The 17,459-nt window shown below is 44.0% G+C and overlaps 2 protein-coding genes across 5 annotated transcripts in view; both read left to right on the forward strand.

Moving 5' to 3' along the window:
• The window catches only part of LOC128869510 (eukaryotic translation initiation factor 4E transporter), a 71,381-nt gene extending 65,656 nt beyond the window's left edge, over window positions 1–5,725 (forward strand). For all 4 annotated transcript variants that reach the window (XM_054112078.1, XM_054112075.1, XM_054112074.1 and 1 more), the window contains exon 7: window positions 5,088–5,725. In XM_054112078.1, the coding sequence (XP_053968053.1) occupies window positions 5,088–5,341 (254 nt within the window). In that variant the 3' untranslated portion in view covers window positions 5,342–5,725. The remainder of the gene's footprint in view (window positions 1–5,087) is intronic.
• A 5,630-nt stretch (window positions 5,726–11,355) lies between these two features.
• Window positions 11,356–16,653, forward strand: LOC128870169 (uncharacterized). Its single transcript, XM_054112763.1, has one exon. It carries the CDS (start codon window positions 11,356–11,358, stop codon window positions 16,651–16,653), a length of 5,298 nt encoding a protein of 1,765 aa, XP_053968738.1.
• The last annotated feature ends 806 nt before the right edge of the window (window positions 16,654–17,459 follow it).

The raw sequence follows: 17,459 nt of genomic DNA on the forward strand, positions 1-17,459 counted from the left end.
ATTATGGGATCTCCAACAGAAAGATATCTATAGCCAGCTTGAGCTGTTGATATAATGGAGAAGATTAATGGAGTTTAGGTTGACGCACTGCCCCAGGTTGTCGAAGAAAGGAGCGCCCAGTGCCCTTAATCGTCTAGCAACCAAACCTGGCCATTTACAGAAAAAGTGCTTGGCAGTCTCCTTCTCTCCCGGTGAATGTCGTTTAATGTCTGTCTAAATACTGTCTGGTTCAGGAGGTATCTGTTTGTATTGTCCTGGATCTCGTCGGCGAGTGTAGTAGGTGTCTCCTGACGTGCCGTTGGAGGTCAGCTCAGGCTCCAGCAGGTGTCTGCAAGGGTGAAACCTAAGGTAGCACCCTAACAGGAACTGCTTGCTGAGCCGTTTGTTATGCTCCCTAACAGGTAGCATATTGGCCTCGTTGTGAAGGTTTTGTATTGGGGACATCAGCGGGCAGCCCGTCGCTGTCCGAATGGCAGTGTTTTGGCATGCCTGGAGCTTTATCCACTGTGCGTCACTGGTTCCAGGCGACCAGACAGGCGCAGCATAGTTCAGAACCGGCCGGCCAATTTCCTTAAATGTGATTTGAGGACTTTGTTGCGATTTTGGACTTTTGTGGCAATTGCGGTTGTGTGCGTAGAGAAGGAGAGCAAACTGTCGAAGTTTACACCCAAAATTTTGGGATTGTTTGCCGTCGGAAATGGTGTGTCGTCGACTTTTACCTTGAGAGGCAGTTTGACCTCCTTTGTCCAGGTGGTAAAGAGGGTCGCCGTGGACTTAGTGGGAGAAAGTTGAAGATTCCTCGCAGTGAAAAAGCGAGAAAGGTCGGAGAGGTAGTTGTTCACTTTGGAGCACAGGCCATCGATGTCATCCCCCGACGCCATTTTCGTGCAGTCGTCAGCGTATGTGACCAGGGAGACTCCCTGTGGTGGCTGGAGGAGTTTCGAGATGTAGAAGTTGAACAGCAAGGGTGAAAGGACACCACCCTGCGGAACACTTTGCTTAATCTTCCGCTGTTTAGATGTTTGATCTCGAAAAATCACTGACGAGTGACGACCGCTCAGGTAGTTTGCGGACCACCTCTTCAGCCCTGGCGGGAGTGTCAAAAGTCTTCTTCAAGTCCAACGCTACTAGGACAGTCCTCTCGCAGGGGCGGTTTTGGTTAAGCCCTCCGTTTATCTGGGCGTTTATGGCGGTGAATGCAGTGGTGGTGATATGCACTCGACGGAAACCATGCTGGTGAGGCTGGGGCCAGATGTTTCGTAAAGAGTGGGAGTAGGAGGGCTTCAAGTGTCTTCTTTACTGCGGAAAGGAGAGTTATGGCCGCTAAGATTCCCCTTGGTTGGCGGGTTTTCCAGGTTTCAGTAGGGGAATCACTCTCCCTGCTTTCCACTTGTCAGGGATAATGAGAGTGGCCACGGACAGATTGAAAACCCTTTGTGAGAAAGCCTAACCCCAAAGGTCCCAGGTGCTTCAGCATCAGCGTGTTCAGTCCGTCAGGGCCTATGGCTTTTAATGATTTTGTTTTATTGATGGCCCCTTGAACCTCATCGCTGGAGAAAGCAAGTGGAGCACTGTCGTTCATCAGTTTGTGCAGCCTTCTGGTGACACGACGTTTGGTTCTGTAGGCCGGAGGATGCAGTGTAAAAAGTCGGCTAAAATAGCTCACGCATCTTTTCGGGTCCGACGAAGTAAAACCGTTGAAGGTGATTGAAAGGTTCGACAGAAACCTAACGGTGGGCCAGAACATACTCACACCAGTGGTGAAATTGCAGGTCTTCAGATGCTCAACCCATTTGGTCCGTTTATGTTGGTCTACTAGTTGCCGGATCTCCAAATTGAGATCTCTTATGAGGGGATCTCCAGGATCGACCTGGCGTAGGTGGTCACGCTCGTTTGCTAAACTGGCTGCTTCGGCTGGGAAATGAGGACGGATCTCCCTGAGCCTCCCAGCGGGGATGAAGCGAGCCGCAACAGCTGTGAGCACCTTGCAGAATGCGCGTTTGCCTGCGCGCTCGTCAGTAGGGATGGGAAGAGCGGCGAAGGTGAACTTCGCGAAGCCGGCCAACTAGCTGTGTTAAAGTCAATATAGGATCGGTGATTCGCGGAAATTAAGTCGGCAGGTCTTTCAATCGAGGCGATAATGGGCTAGTGGTCTGATGCAAGCGATAGCATAGGTCGCCAGGTTATGTTATTTATCTTACCAGCGCTAGTAGTTGTTATGTACGGCGAGCTGTTGCAATTACCCACTATCCTGGTGGGGGTGTCGTCGTTCACAGTGCTGAATGCCGAATCGTCTATCCGGTCTGCGAGTAGTTGGCAGGCTTGAATGCTACAGATCGTGATGCGTATTAAAGACACCTACAACCAATCGGTTTTCACCTCTGATGAGCGCACCTATGTCAGGGTGATATCTTGCCGGGCAGCAGGGGTATGTAAATATTATATATTTCGAGCTCAGCATCTCCTGACCGGACATCTATACCTTGACATTCTAAGGTGATGTCCCTTGACATTCTAAGGTGCGGTCCCTGCCTGTCGATACCTTCGTCAACGAGACGATACTGCACTGTGTGGTGGACTATGAACGCTAGGCCGCCAATATTGTCTCGCTCGCGATCATGTCTGTGCACGTTATTGCCATCTGCCTGTTGATCAGGGAGGATCTAGCGTGCAACTTGGTTTCCTGGACCGTAGCTATTTTGATACTGTGTCGGCTCCTAAAGTCAACTATCTCATCGACCTTACTCGTGACTCCGTTGCAGTTGTATTGTAAAAGCTTAAAGCTTCTAGGTAAGGCTGTTGTAACGCGGAGGGTGAGGGACGCGTGTGATTGCCTACGTTGGACCTGCTGTGCATACCGCTGTAGTTGTTTCGGCCTGATGCGGGTGAGCGCCCGCGCCACGGGGGCGGTTGTGGGTGCAGAGTTCTGCAGCGGGGGGCAACGTAGGCAGTTGTCCACTCACGGGTGGTGCGCAGGCCGGAACATCTCCGAAAATGGCACCAGCCATTGCAAGAATTGTACGGGGGACCAGGAGCTGTTGGTTTGTCCCCGCACTGGGGCTAGAGCTGGAGGGAAGAGGATCGAGTGTGTTGGGGGGTTGCGTTGCTCCGATAGGCACCTTTCCGAGGAGGAATGGGTTGTGGTGGCGGTTGGAGGTGCCAGACTATCAGGGAGGGTAGTAACCGTTAAGGCAACAGACGCGTGCGGGCGGGAGCAACACGTAGTCACATACCTTGTGGACCACTCCCTATGAGACTTAAGCCGTGAACAGGTCTTGAGGTGGGTCCACCCTTTGCACTTGTTGCACCTACCCGAGGTGATGTGCTGGTGGAGCCATTTATGGTATACCCAGCAATAGAATACTTCTGGCCTATGGTTGGATTCGATACCAGCCCTGAGCAGAACTATTTGGAGCAAGATTGCTGCGAGGAGTGATTCCCGTGACGTCAGGGGTGGGGTGATAGACTGTTCACTAGACAGGGCTAGTTTACTGGGGCGGCAGCCCTTGGTCGGGAAAAACCCGACTCATTCCGATAACGTAGATCCGGCTGTCATGGGAATGTTCCTATGTCCTGGAACCCAGACATAGGGACCCTCTATGTTCCTATGGCCTGGAACCCAGATGAATGTTACCTGCACATCTAAGAGATTCTCTCCCCTCCTTACAGGAGTTTACTAGTTTCGTTCTGCATCATCGCCTCGTCGCAAAGGCTTCTACCTGAAAAACACTATTCGGCAGTTTAAATGAGATTAAAATTTGGCTGATTTAGAGAAATTTCGTGCTCCGACTTCCGATTCATCTTGGATACAGATAGAGGTACAAGCTTCGGTGCGGAAATCCAGAGAGTATTGATTGATCTGCGCATTTGATTACCTTATAACCCCTTAAGGCTTCCGGTGAATGAAACTTCGGGTGAGGACCTTCGGGATTGTCAAGTATGTAATTCACTACGGTTCGAGACATTCCCACATCGATCTTCACCCGAGTTTGCTGAACATAGAGATCGTCTCTTGCGACCTCGCTGAAGGGCGTGGTGACTGCTGGAGCTTCGGCTTGTGGCTCATCCCCCTTTTTGGGCGTCTTGGGATGGGCATTACCGCTTTCGTTCTGAGAGCGATTCCTTTTTTATGTTTGGTTACCTGCGTTAGTAGTTTGTGCGGATGTACGTTCCGAAAACTTCTTGCACTCCTCGATCACCGCCTCGTAGACAAACTTCTGGTACCGTTGCTTCATGTTCATGCCCATGCATTTCGTCTTTTTCTGGGTCCCTCTAGGCGCGACTGCGCCGGAGGCCACCTGCAATGCTGCTTTGAAGGCAGAAACTACAACTACTTCGGGTGTACTCCTCTTAATACATTCCTACACTCTGGCTATGTTTGGCGCGATCCTGAATGCTAGTCAAGTATTCTTGACTTGAGGGCAACAGTCTGTCGTCGTCCGAGTCGAAGGCAATCTTTCCCGGAGCTCGTTCTCCTTTGTCCTTTGTCATAGCAGTGTCGTCAACTAATTTGGTTTGTTCTTTTTTTTTTTTGTGTATTTTTTGTCTTTCATATTTTAGTCCCACGAGTGTGCTCGGAAGGGGTGATCACTCGTCCGCAGAGCCGGCATGCGTAGAGAGGGCACGGGTACCACAACACCTAAGCTTAACGTGCTGTACCAATCTTGATCTGACACCTCAGAGTAAGCCTGCGCGGCATCGGTGACCCTGGCGGAATGAACGCTGCCAATTATGTCGGCATAATCTAACTCCTCATTGATGCACGCAAGCTCTTCTACTGCGGCAAGATTTTGGTACCCAAGAAGGGAAGATTATCATACATTGTACACTTAGTGTTATGTAGGAAAAATTTGAACATATTCATACTACATATTCATATTTTTTTGGTATTAGAGTTGTAATAGTAATTATTATTTTGGTATAGTTATAAACGTGTAAGAATTATCAGATATTCTTTGTCAAATAGCTGTTATGAAACCACTTTTTCGTCCACTTTCCGGATTGGGCAACACTTTCAATTTGTAAATTCGAAATAACTGTTATTTGGTCTCTGATATTAATACCTAAAATTTTGGTTTTCTTCGTAGTTTGTATGCCATCATCCTTGGCAAGTGATAGTAATGCTGTGTCAAATAACGCCGCTGCCACTGCGGTGAATATAAAAAATTATCGAGATGGTACATTGTCTCCAACAAGTAATCAACTGGCGCAGTGGTTTTCGCCTGAGCTATTAGCGCAAGCATCTGCGGGGAAACTTCCACTGCTCAATATGAATCAAGCTCTAAGTTTAGAAGAGTTCGAAAAAAACATACAACATTCCTCAACAACGGTGCACAATTAATGCCACAAATAACTTGGCATATTTTATTTAAAATTGTGTGTTAATTGGGAATCAGATTATTTTAATATCATTCAATTAAGTTCATATGCTTGCTTGGCATATTAAAAGAGCGAAACGTATCCTTTATCTATTAAAAGTTAACCACAAAATTTGAGCAAACAAAAAAACATAGTTTTTAATATAAAACTAGTAGGAAATAAAAGTTTTACTGTAGCATATTCACTTTTTATCATTATTGTAACTGTTCTACCATACGTTTATGAATAAGTATCTCAATTATTGTAAATGCATTATTTAAATTGAAACGATTGTACTTTTTAAAATGTAAAAAAAATATATATATATACATGAACTAAAAAATAGCAAACAATAAAAGTTCGGAAATACCATTAATGATATCTTTATGCTATAAAAAATTGTTTTATATAATACTTCGTGTGTCGTGTGTTCAAAGTTTTTGTTTAGAAAATACGTGAGATTCTCCCCTAGCTTTTTCCTTCTTCTTAATTGGCGCGATAACCGCTTACGCGATTTTGGCCGAGTTTAACAAAGCGCGCCAGTCGTTTCTTTCTCGTGCTAACCGGCGCCGATTGGACACACCAAGTGAAGCCAAGTCCTTCTCCACCTGATCTTTCCAACGCAGAGGAGGCCTTCCTCTTCCTCTGCTACCACCAGCTGGTACCGTATCGAATATTTTCAAAGCCGGAGGGTTTGTATCCATTCGGACGACATGACCCAGCCAACGAAGCCGCTGGATCTTTATTCGCGATTTGGCGTATTGTGAATATTTTGTCGATGGTAGACTTTCCAGGTCTGAAGCCACACTGATAAGGTCCAATCAGTTGGTTGACGGTGGGCTTCAGCCTTTCACACAATACGCTCGCTAGAACCTTATAGGCGATATTTAGGAGACTAATCCCGCGGTAATTGGCACAAATTGCAGGATCGCCCTTCTTATGGATTGGGCAGATCACACTTAAATTCCAATCGGCAGGCATGTTTTCATCCGACCATATTTTGCACAGGAGCTGCTGCATGCACCTTACCAGCTCCTCGCCGCCATGTTTGAATAGCTCAGCCGGCAGTCCGTCGGTGCCCGCGGCTTTGTTGTTCTTTAGCCGTGATATCGCTATTCTCACCTCGTCATGGTCGGGTAACGGAACGACAATTCCGTCGTCAACGATTGGGGTATCGGGATCTTCACATTCTCTATGGCATGCGCAGCTGTCACTGTTTAACAGGTTCGAGAAGTGTTCCCTCCATAATTTAAGACCGCTCTGTACGTCAGTAACCAGATCGCCGTCTTTGTTCGTACAGGAAAACGCCCCGGTCTTAAAACCTTCTGTAAGCCACCGAACTTTCTGATAGAATTTTCGGGCGTTGTTCCTTTTGGCCAGTATCTCAATCTCCTCGCACTCACGTATTTCGGCCTCTCGTTTCTTCTGTCGGATAATACGTCTCTCTTCCTTTTTCAGCTCTCTGCAGCGATCCCACATGGCTCGCGTTGCCGCGTTGCGCCCGATTGCAGCGTGGCTCTATAGGCGGCATCCTTTCTTTCTGCGGCAGCATGACATTCCTCGTCGTACCAACAGCCAGGTAGCTTGGTGTATCTCTTTATGCTGGAATCTGGTGCTGCAGACTACCATGTTTCGGGCCCCGGCGAAGTCGATCAGCCTCTGTCCGTTACCGGAGGTTTCGTTGTGCAGGCTGAATTTTCCGAATGTGGGACCAAAAATTCCCTCCTTGCCCACCCTGGCGTTGAAGTCGCCAAGCACGATTTTTATGTCGTGGCGAGGGCAGCGCTCATAGGAACTGTCCAAGCGCTCATAGAAGGAATCTTTGGTCGCATCGTCCTTCTCTTCCATCGGGGCGTGGGCGCAAATTAGCGAGATGTTAAAAAATCGCGCTTTGATGCGGATTATTGCGAGACGCTCGTCCACCGGAGTGAACGACAGTACTTGGCGACGAAGTCTCTCTCCCACAACAAATCCGACACCGAATTTGCGCTCCTTTACATGGCAGCGGTAGTAGACGTCGCAAGGTCCTATGTTTTTCTTACCTTGCCCCGTCCATCGCATCTCTTGGATGGCCGTGATGTCAGCCTTTACTCTCACGAGGACATCAACCAGCCGGGCAGAGGCACCTTCCCCATTAAGGGACCGGACATTCCAGGAGCATGCCCTCAAATCATATTCCTTATTTCGTTTGCAGGGGTCGTCATCAGTAAAGGCAGTTCTCATCCGAGGCTTTGCAGTTCTTTTCATTGGGGGGGATTTTTAACTGGCGGGTCCCAAACCCAGTGCACAACCAGCTATACTGGAATGCTTCGCCCTCTCACGTTAGCTCACTCCCGAACGGGTGTTCGGAAGCTACCCAGAGGATACTTGGCCTAATCCCGGATGTTGTGAGCTGCTTGAACCATATGTAGAAGAATCGTCCTGGCCACTCCCAGGTGAATAGCGATCAGTAACTTTCCCAACTTGCGTGGACTTCTACACATGGAACCATCCTTTTTAATATAACTAAAAAAAGTTGCAAAACCTGGCGAATAGTAACGAACCTTGAGGTACAGTTGGCCATGGAAAGTACGGTTTCATGCTATGAAAAATGTTTTATTTTTCAAACTATTTTCAGAAAGTTTTTTAACCTTTGAAATGAAAACTCACAGAGCTTTTCAGCAATTATTATAAGTCAATAAAGACGTGTATCATTTTAGCAGCATTCCTCCAACATTCGTGTGGAATGATTCTGCCGTTACAGCAACGACAATACTGATCGCTATACTATAGCTGCCTTTTGGGTTTGCGTAAGCGATGACCTTTCTCAGTTGCTCCTGGAAACGTTTGCGAGAGTTAAAAAAAAATAATGTTACCGGTGGTTCCTAGCCTTCCCCAAATAAGATATTTCTAATCAATGCTGCCGCTAATTTCATAATCAACATAACTTCATTTCCTCTGTTAACTCTGAATTTGGAGCACAAACAAAGCAAGGCGTGAGTTCCAGATACTCTTGAAATTTGGTATGTAAACATCTATGAACGACTGTGTAAAGGTCTGGTCAAATACTCATTTTTTATAGATATTTTTAGGTGCTACAATGGGAAATTTTTTTTGAAAAATAACATAATGGCGGACTTTTGAAAAAAATGTATGTTTTTCGGGTGGAAATCAGACTGTAGTATGGAAAGTTAGGACTGAAAATAAACGAAAGTAGCACCTGCCAGAATGACAAGCCTACAGAATAATAATCAGTTTACCTTTTTCGTTTCAGATGTCCTGAAGAGCCAAATCTTTTTTTAAGACGCTAACTTTGGTGCCACACTACTACAAAAAAATATAAAAAAAAAATTGTTTTTGTATACTATTTAGTGTCAATAATAACATACTATAAAATCAAAACGATCGCATTTTATTTTCTTAAAAAAAAAATATATCTATAAAAAGGAGTATTTGACCAGTGCTGCTTACTGCCGCTAAGATTCAGTATATAAAAAAAAAGTCAAAAGCAATAATTCGTTGACAACACGACGATTGATGTATGAAATTGGAATACTGAATACTAGCGCAAGGTTGTATCAGCGCAGAGTTGTATTCTGACTTGATTGCCGCATAACGCTGTCAGAGCTAGTTTAGTCGCGACTTCATCAGCTGAAGCGTCCATTGAAGGAGTGTATTATATTTCTGCCAGGAATCTATGAGCAAGTTTGTTCTGGAGATGAGAAATTCCTTGATTTTTTTCTTCCCCGAGGTTGATGTTGATTCGCGGAGAAATCGGGGATGAGTTTTGTTTGTTTGGTTGTTAACAGTTATAATAGTCCCGCCAGTGTCGGGTATCTCACCTGTCATCTTCGTCTAGCTCATCTAGGGGTAGGCCCAGGAAACATGCTGTTTCGACGGTATGGGTCCAGAGGGAGAGGGGTGTTAGATGAGTTGGTTTTAGAGGGCATGTGAAAAGGTGGTTAGTGTCGTGCGGGGTGCCTTCACATGCCGGACATATGTTTGGTATGCTGGGGTCGATTCTGGATAGGTAGGAACTTAAACTGCTACAATATTCAGAACGTAATTGTGCCAGTGTTACACGTGTCTCACGAGGAAGCTGAAGCTCTTCATCGGCTGTAGGGTGTGGTTGGACCCCGATTACGGCATTCACAGGACGGGAGCTTAAGATGGTGGTGACGGTCTCCCGGTGAATGTCGTTTATTGACTGTCTAAATACTGTTGCTGAGCAGTTTGTTATGCTCCATTACTGGAAGCATTTGTGCCTCGTTGTGTAGGTGTGGAACCGGGGACATCAGGAGGCAACCGGTCGCTGTCCTAATGGCAGTATTTTGGCATGTCTGAAGCTTTGTCCAATGCGTGTCACTAGTTCCAGGCGACCAGACAGGCGCTGCATAGTTTAGAACCGGCAAGTCAATTGTCTTAAATGTCGATAGCAACAGTTCTTTGTCTTTGCCCCAAATGCTGCCGGCAAGCGACTTTGGACTTAATGGCAACTGCGGTTGTGTACGCTGAGAAGGAGAGCAAACTGTCAAAGGTTACTCAAAGGGGTTGTTTACTGTCGGTATTGGTGTGTCATCGACTTTTACCTTAAGGGATAGTTTGACCCCCCTTTGTCCAGGTGGTGAAGAGGGTCGCCGTGGATTTAGGGGGGGAAAGTTGGAGATTCCTCGCAGTGAAAAAGCGAGAAAGGTCGGTGAGGTAGTTGTTCACTTTGGAACACAGGCCATCGATGTCATTGCCCGACGCCATTATCGTACAGTCGTCAGCGTATGAGACCAGGGAAACTCCCGCTGGTGGTTGGGGGAGCTTCGAGATATAGAAGTTGAATAGCAAGGGAGACACCACCCTGCGGACACCACCCTGCGGTACACCTTGCTTTATCTTCCTCTGCTTTGATCTCGAGAAGTCACTAACAAGTGACGACCGCTCAGATAGTTTGCGGACCACCTCTTCAGCCCTGGCGGGAGTGTCGACTGATAAATATCATCTAGTAGCGTGGAATGGCTGACCGTGTCGAAAGCCTTCTTCAGGTCCAACGCTACTAGGACAGTCCTCTCGCAGGGGCGGTTTTGGTTAAGCCCGCGGTCTATTTGGGCGTTTACGGCGGTGAGTGCAGTGGCGGTGCTATGCACTCGTCGGAAGCCGTGCTGATGTGGGGCTGGGACCAAGTGTTTCGAGAAGAGTGCCCTGTCTAGTAAACAATTTAGCGGTGGTGTTTTCCGACAGTGTTAATTTGGTGTGCTCGATAAAATGAGGGTATACAAATAACCTAATTAAATCCACCGAAACTTTATGATTTTATTAAGTTTGTATGCAGCAGGAATCTGCATAAACCCCCATTTAGTTTAAGTTATAGAAAATACTTTGTATTATTCCTACAGGCATTCTTTCTTTGTTATACCTACAGGCATTCCTTCTAAAATAACAGTAGAAACATCCGATCTCTGTAACCGTACCAAAAATTAGCATGTACATACATATAATATTGTTATCATATTTGTTTTTCCATCTGTATTTTTCGTTAAGCTAACAGTGCCTGCTTTGCAGATTTGATACTATAAATAAGGTTGCGAAAATACATTGCACCCTCCTCTTCTACTTGGTGCGTGAACAAATCCACACATTGTTTTTCACTCGGAAAAAATAACTAACAGGATTAAGAAAATACTTAATTCCTCAAAACATTGGTGACCCCGACGTGATCGAATAAATCATAATATACATATATAATTATTTGATTAACCGTATCGTTTTAGAATTTTCGTATCCCAAGTAGAAGTAATTTCGGTACGCATATTTGTACGCACATAGTTTAAAACATATGTACATTTTCGTCGCGGCCGTGAGTGTTTGTATACCCATTTACAAAAGTACAGCTATCGAAGGCAAAACAGGTTGTTTTTCGCTTAAAATAAAGACATTTGGTGTTTTTTCTATTAACTGTTAACGATTAGTACAAACATAAAGTGCAGTGAAAAGTAAATAGAACTCAACAAAAGAAAATATATTTATAAAATGCCGAAAGAGTGTAAATCGTCTGATGAGAATCCTGGTGTAGCAGGTGAAATCGCTTTCTACAAAAAGGAAGGCAATGCGTTTCAACGCCAGCTAGATAATCTCAATAGCTTCCTTACGAACGAGCAGCTAAAAAACTTAGATGAGGCTGAACTTTCTGCGCGACTTAAACATGCTGAGCGTTTGCAGGCAAACTTCGAAAATGCACGATCAACACTTAGGCGATTGGACCGCAAGGAATTTGAGTCTGATGCTGACGAAAATTTCTGCAAAGTGTATATTGAGGTAGAGGTAAAAATTAATCGTTGGCTGAATACAAAACATAAGTCATCTGGCGCGCACTCTTCAACACTACGACAGTTCTCTTGGGACGACATTACGCCGCAGCAGTTACAACGACGATCCAGGCTACCTGAGCTCAAAATTCCAGTTTTTAGTGGCTCCTATCTCGACTGGCCATCGTTTTTCAGCACGTTTACTTCAGCAATAGACAAAGACGTGGAGATGTCCAAATTAGAAAAAATGCAGTACTTGATCACTAGTCTCAGTGATGCAGCTTTAGACACTGTGCGCTCACTCGAGCCCAGTGAAGAGAATTACGACAAAGCTTTAGATTTATTAAAAGTACGTTTTGATAATAAATTACTTCATTTCCAGGCACACATAAAGGCAATTTTCGGGCTACAAGGTATGGAAATGGGCGCATCAGATGGGTTACGAAAATTAAGCGATCAAGTAAATGCACATCTTCGAGCGCTGCAAACTTTAGCAACTACTGAAGATATATATAATGGCTTACTCATTCACCTCATCACAAGCAAACTGGATCGACAAACGCACGAAAAATGGGAAGAGAACTTATCTGCACACAAATTACCTACATGGACTGATATGTCAACGTTTTTGGAAAGAAGATGCCGCATGATGGAGAATTTGGAAAACGCTATGGTCATACAGGCACCTAGCAAACAGGTGAAAAATATTGTATCTCAAGCAAAATCAAAAGCAAGCGTACTCGTTACTGTAGGTGGTGGCAAGCCCACTCCACTCTGTATTTTTTGTGATTCCAAAGAGCATTTCATTACTGGTTGCACTTCGTTTTTGAATCTTTCTCCAAATTTGCGTTATAAGGAAGCAAAAAAATTTCATTTGTGCTTAAATTGCCTACGCAAGGGTCACACTATCAAGCAATGCAAATCTGGCAATTGCAGGTATTGCCAAGCAAAACATAACACTTTACTGCATTTAAATGGCAAGCAAGATAGTGTACCAAAACCGATTGTGGCATCGCCTGTACCAAATAGCCAGGTTACAACATCGCAATCAGCATTAACATCATTAGTTGCAAGTCCCAAACCTTTAGCCTTGAAAAATGTGTCTAACAATTGTGTGCTGTTAGCAACGGCCATCATTTTAGTAAAAAATCGTGCAGGCACATTAATTCCTTGTCGCGCTATTTTAGACTCTGCGTCTCAATTAAATTTCATTACATCCCGGTTAGCAAATCAACTTCAACTTCGGTCTCATCATTCACCAGTTTTAGTATCTGGCATTGGAGAATCGAGTCTCAATGCAGACAGATGCGTCGACATATTTGCCCAAGCGCATGATGGTCGGTTTTCGACATCCTTCACAGCTTTAATAACACAAAGCATAACAGACTATCAGCCGAATTTTGATATCAGCATTGAGGGGTGGAACATACCAAACAACATTAATTTAGCTGACCCATCATTCTTCAAAGCAAACCGTATTGATGTTTTGATCGGTGCGGAATTATTCTACGACTTAATTTGCGTTGGACAATTTAGAATTGCTGATCACTTACCAACACTGCAAAAAACTAAGTTGGGCTGGGTAGTTTCTGGAGGCGCATCACATATCAGTAATAAATTAACAACTCTTTCGGCATTCAGAAAATTAACACTTCCACATGATAATATTGATACACTTTCAAACATTGTTAAACGCTTTTGGGAGATCGAAAATGGTTTCGATTCTACTCCAGCATTATCAGAAGAGGACGCTTTTTGTGAGCAGCATTTCATACAAAATTTTCTTCGTTTGCCTTCAGGGGACTACTCAGTTAGACTACCACCTAAATCCGATCTTGATGCTCTTGGTGAATCGCATTATCTTGCTTTACGTAGATTCAGGGCGCTAGAAAAAAAACTCCAAAAGGCTCAATCCACAAAACTTTTATATTCGGCATTTATGCAGGAGTATAAGGATCTTGGTCATATGTCGCTGGCATCATTTCAAGCAGACAAACCAGTTTACTACTTACCGCATCACTGCGTTAAAAAGCAAGACAGTACCACTACAAAACTGCGCGTGGTTTTTGATGGGTCCGCTAAAACTACTTCAGGGTATTCGCTAAACGATTTGTTGCTACCAGGGCCAATCATTCAGCCAAAACTTTTTAACATCTTGCTTCGCTTTAGACTTTTCAAAGTTGCACTACTTGGCGACATATGTAAAATGTATCGCGGCATTAAAATGAGTAGCCCTGATGACCAGTTGCAGTGCATTCTTTGGCGCGATGACCCATCTGAGCAAGTCAAGACATACAAGTTAAACACGGTCACATATGGAACGAGGCCTGCTGCTTTCCTAGCTATTCGAGCTATGCATCAGCTTACATTTGATGAGGAGGAATCATTTCCAGTCGGCGCTAAAATCATTCGAAGAGATTTTTACGTGGATGATTTGATATCTGGTGGCGATTCAATCGAGGAGGTCATACAAATGAAGCAAGAGATCAGACAGCTACTTCTACGAGGAGGCTTTCCAATTCGAAAATGGTGCTCTAATGAAGTTGATGTTTTGAAAGATGAAGACGAAAGTAATTGCGAAAAATTCATAAAGTTTCATGATGGTACAGATGTGACAAAGGCACTTGGCCTTGTGTGGGAACGTATCTCAGACAACTTTCTATTCAGTTTCACACCAATCTTGAATTCGCAGAAAATTACAAAGCGATCTATTCTTTCAGTCATAGCGCGGTTCTACGATCCACTTGGCTTAATATGCCCAGTTATCACAAAGCTGAAGATCTTCATGCAAGCCTTATGGAAGGAAAAACTGGTTTGGGACGAAAGCCTGCCGCAATCGCTACAGTCCATTTGGTTGGACTTGTGTGGTCAACTTTCATTCGTTAGCAATCTTCATTTTCCACGATACGTGCTTGCACTGCAAGCCCGCGTTCAAATTCATGCCTTTTGTGATGCCAGTCTATCCGCTTATGGTGCTTGTGTTTACACACGCGTTGAAAAGCACGGCGTCAACAAAATACATCTTCTATGTTCCAAGTCCAGAGTTGCACCTTTGAAGTCGATCACGGTTCCAAAACTCGAGTTGTCTGCTGCGTTGTTGTTAGCGGAATTGGTTTCAAATATTTTGGAAAATAGCCAACTATCATATGAGTGCCATTGTTGGTCGGATTCAATGGTTGTATTGTCGTGGCTACGATCTGCTCCCAGTAATTTTAACATATTCGTATCAAATCGCGTAGCTAAAATACAATCGCTTACATCAGGTATGACCTGGCATCACGTTCCAACCGAACTGAATCCTGCGGATATTCTTTCGCGCGGTTGCACTCCAAAAGAGCTTCTAAATAACACCCTATGGGCTAATGGACCTTCATTCCTCCAATTTGATTCAGCGCATTGGCCAAGCAATATGGATTTCTTATCTAATCTTCCAGAAAGACGGCGCCATGTTTTAATTGCTGCAACTCAAATCGACGAAACTTACGGTTGCAAGTTCCAAAATTCATTCAGCAAGTTACAGCGCGTGTTTGCGTACGTTTACAAATTTCGCCACATTAAATCAAAACGAACTTTACCATCAGCTGGATTTCTCACAGTCGACGACATTAAAGGCGGTACACTGCTGCTAATCAGGCATATCCAGCAAGTGCACTTCGCATCAGAATACAAAATACTGAAAGAAAACAAACAGTTGCCTTCCTGCAACCATTTACTGTCACTCAATCCATTTATCGACGACTTTGGTTCATTACGCGTTGGAGGGCGGCTCTATAATTCGAATTTAGAATTCGAGGCAAAACACCCACTTTTGCTACCTAAACAGCATCCAGTCACTTCCGCACTCATTAAATTCTATCATCGTAAACTATTGCATGCAGGACCGCAGAGCTTATTAGCATCAATTCGTCAGCAATTTTGGCCTATTGGTGGGCGCAAAACAGTTTCAAAAATCATTAATAAATGCTTGAGGTGCTTCCGCCTTAAGCCCAGGGTACTGCAGCAAATTATGGGTCAACTTCCAACAGACCGTGTGAGACCATCTAGACCTTTTATTACAACAGGTGTTGACTATTGTGGACCACTCCAGTACAAATGTGAGGTGCGCAACCGGCCACCCGTGAAATGCTACGTATGTATCTTTGTTTGTTTTTCAACGAAAGCATGTCATCTTGAACTTGTCCAAGATTTATCGACGTCATCGTTCATTGCTGCACTCAAACGATTTATCAGCATTAGAGGCAAGCCAAACACTATTTGGTCTGATAACGCTACAAATTTTGTTGGGGCAAAAAATGAGCTAGAAGAGCTGCGAAAACTATTCGCCGATCAAAATCACAATAGAGCAGTAGCTGAAGCTTGCATTGAAAATCAAATTGATTGGAAATTTATTCCTCCCCGCTCGCCCCATTTTGGCGGCTTATGGGAAGCTGCGGTCAAGTCCGCAAAACTTCATTTCTATCGCACCGTTGGCGTTTCTATTTTAACCTTCGATGAGCTTCGCACTCTCATTTGTGAAATTTCTGCTATTTTAAATTCTCGTCCCCTTTGTCCAATTACAGAAAATCCAGACGATCTTGACGTGCTTACACCAGCGCACTTTCTCATTGGTGGGTCATTTACAGCCATAGAAGAACCAATTGTTACGCATCTAAATATGAACCGTCTAAGCCGGTGGCAGCGAATTTGTCAGATGCAGCAAATCTTTTGGCAAAGGTGGAGCACTGCGTATCTATCATTACTGCAAGAGAGGTGTAAGTGGCGAAACCCTATGGCAAACATACAACAAGGTGCTATGGTGCTTTTAAAGGATGACAATCAACCGCCTTTAAAATGGAGTCTGGGTCGGGTTGAACACACCTTCAGTGGCGCTGACGGATATGTTAGAGCAGCGATCATTAAAACAGCAAATGGGCCAGTAAAACGAGCTATAACTAAGATTGCAGCAATTCCGGTTGAAACAGATTTGGTTGAAAGCCTACACCTTCCAACGGGGGGAGTATGTATGCAGCAGGAATCTGCATAAACCCCCATTTAGTTTAAGTTATAGAAAATACTTTGTATTATTCCTACAGGCATTCTTTCTTTGTTATACCTACAGGCATTCCTTCTAAAATAACAGTAGAAACATCCGATCTCTGTAACCGTACCAAAAATTAGCATGTACATACATATAATATTGTTATCATATTTGTTTTTCCATCTGTATTTTTCGTTAAGCTAACAGTGCCTGCTTTGCAGATTTGATACTATAAATAAGGTTGCGAAAATACATTGCACCCTCCTCTTCTACTTGGTGCGTGAACAAATCCACACATTGTTTTTCACTCGGAAAAAATAACTAACAGGATTAAGAAAATACTTAATTCCTCAAAACAAAGTTCAATATCCAAAATTAATTTCAAATTAAAATGAATATCGGGAGCTACGATTCATTTAATTTCAGTTTTGGAAAAGGGTTGAGGGGTAAGGCAAAAGTTTGAAAAACTACTTTTTATGACACAGCGATTTAAACAAAAAATATAAAAAAAGTTCATACGTACATGGAAAAAATAAAGTTGGCACTAATACTACTGAACCAGCTTTCGCATTTTGGTTTGAGTATCATTCGGCGAGAAATTGAAAAGCTAAACCAGATATTCGGAAAGTTGAATTGGACAATTTGGCGCTCAAATTCGTTTGTACATCCAATTTTAAGTATTAATGAAATATATAAAAACTATAACTAAGGTTTTTTACTAAACGCATTTCTTTAACAGCCGCTTTAACTTTGTGTTGAAAATTCGTTTTCATGCTGGATACACTTCATTGTAAGTACAAGTGAAATACGAG

This window comes from Anastrepha ludens, chromosome X (assembly GCF_028408465.1).
Source record: "Anastrepha ludens isolate Willacy chromosome X, idAnaLude1.1, whole genome shotgun sequence".
In the NCBI taxonomy this organism is placed as follows: Eukaryota; Metazoa; Arthropoda; class Insecta; order Diptera; family Tephritidae; genus Anastrepha; species Anastrepha ludens.

Bases quoted from the DNA above. Each gene is read 5' to 3' on its own strand.
- LOC128870169 (XM_054112763.1), top strand. From the start codon at position 11,356: ATGCCGAAAGAGTGTAAATCGTCTGATGAGAATCCTGGTGTAGCAGGT.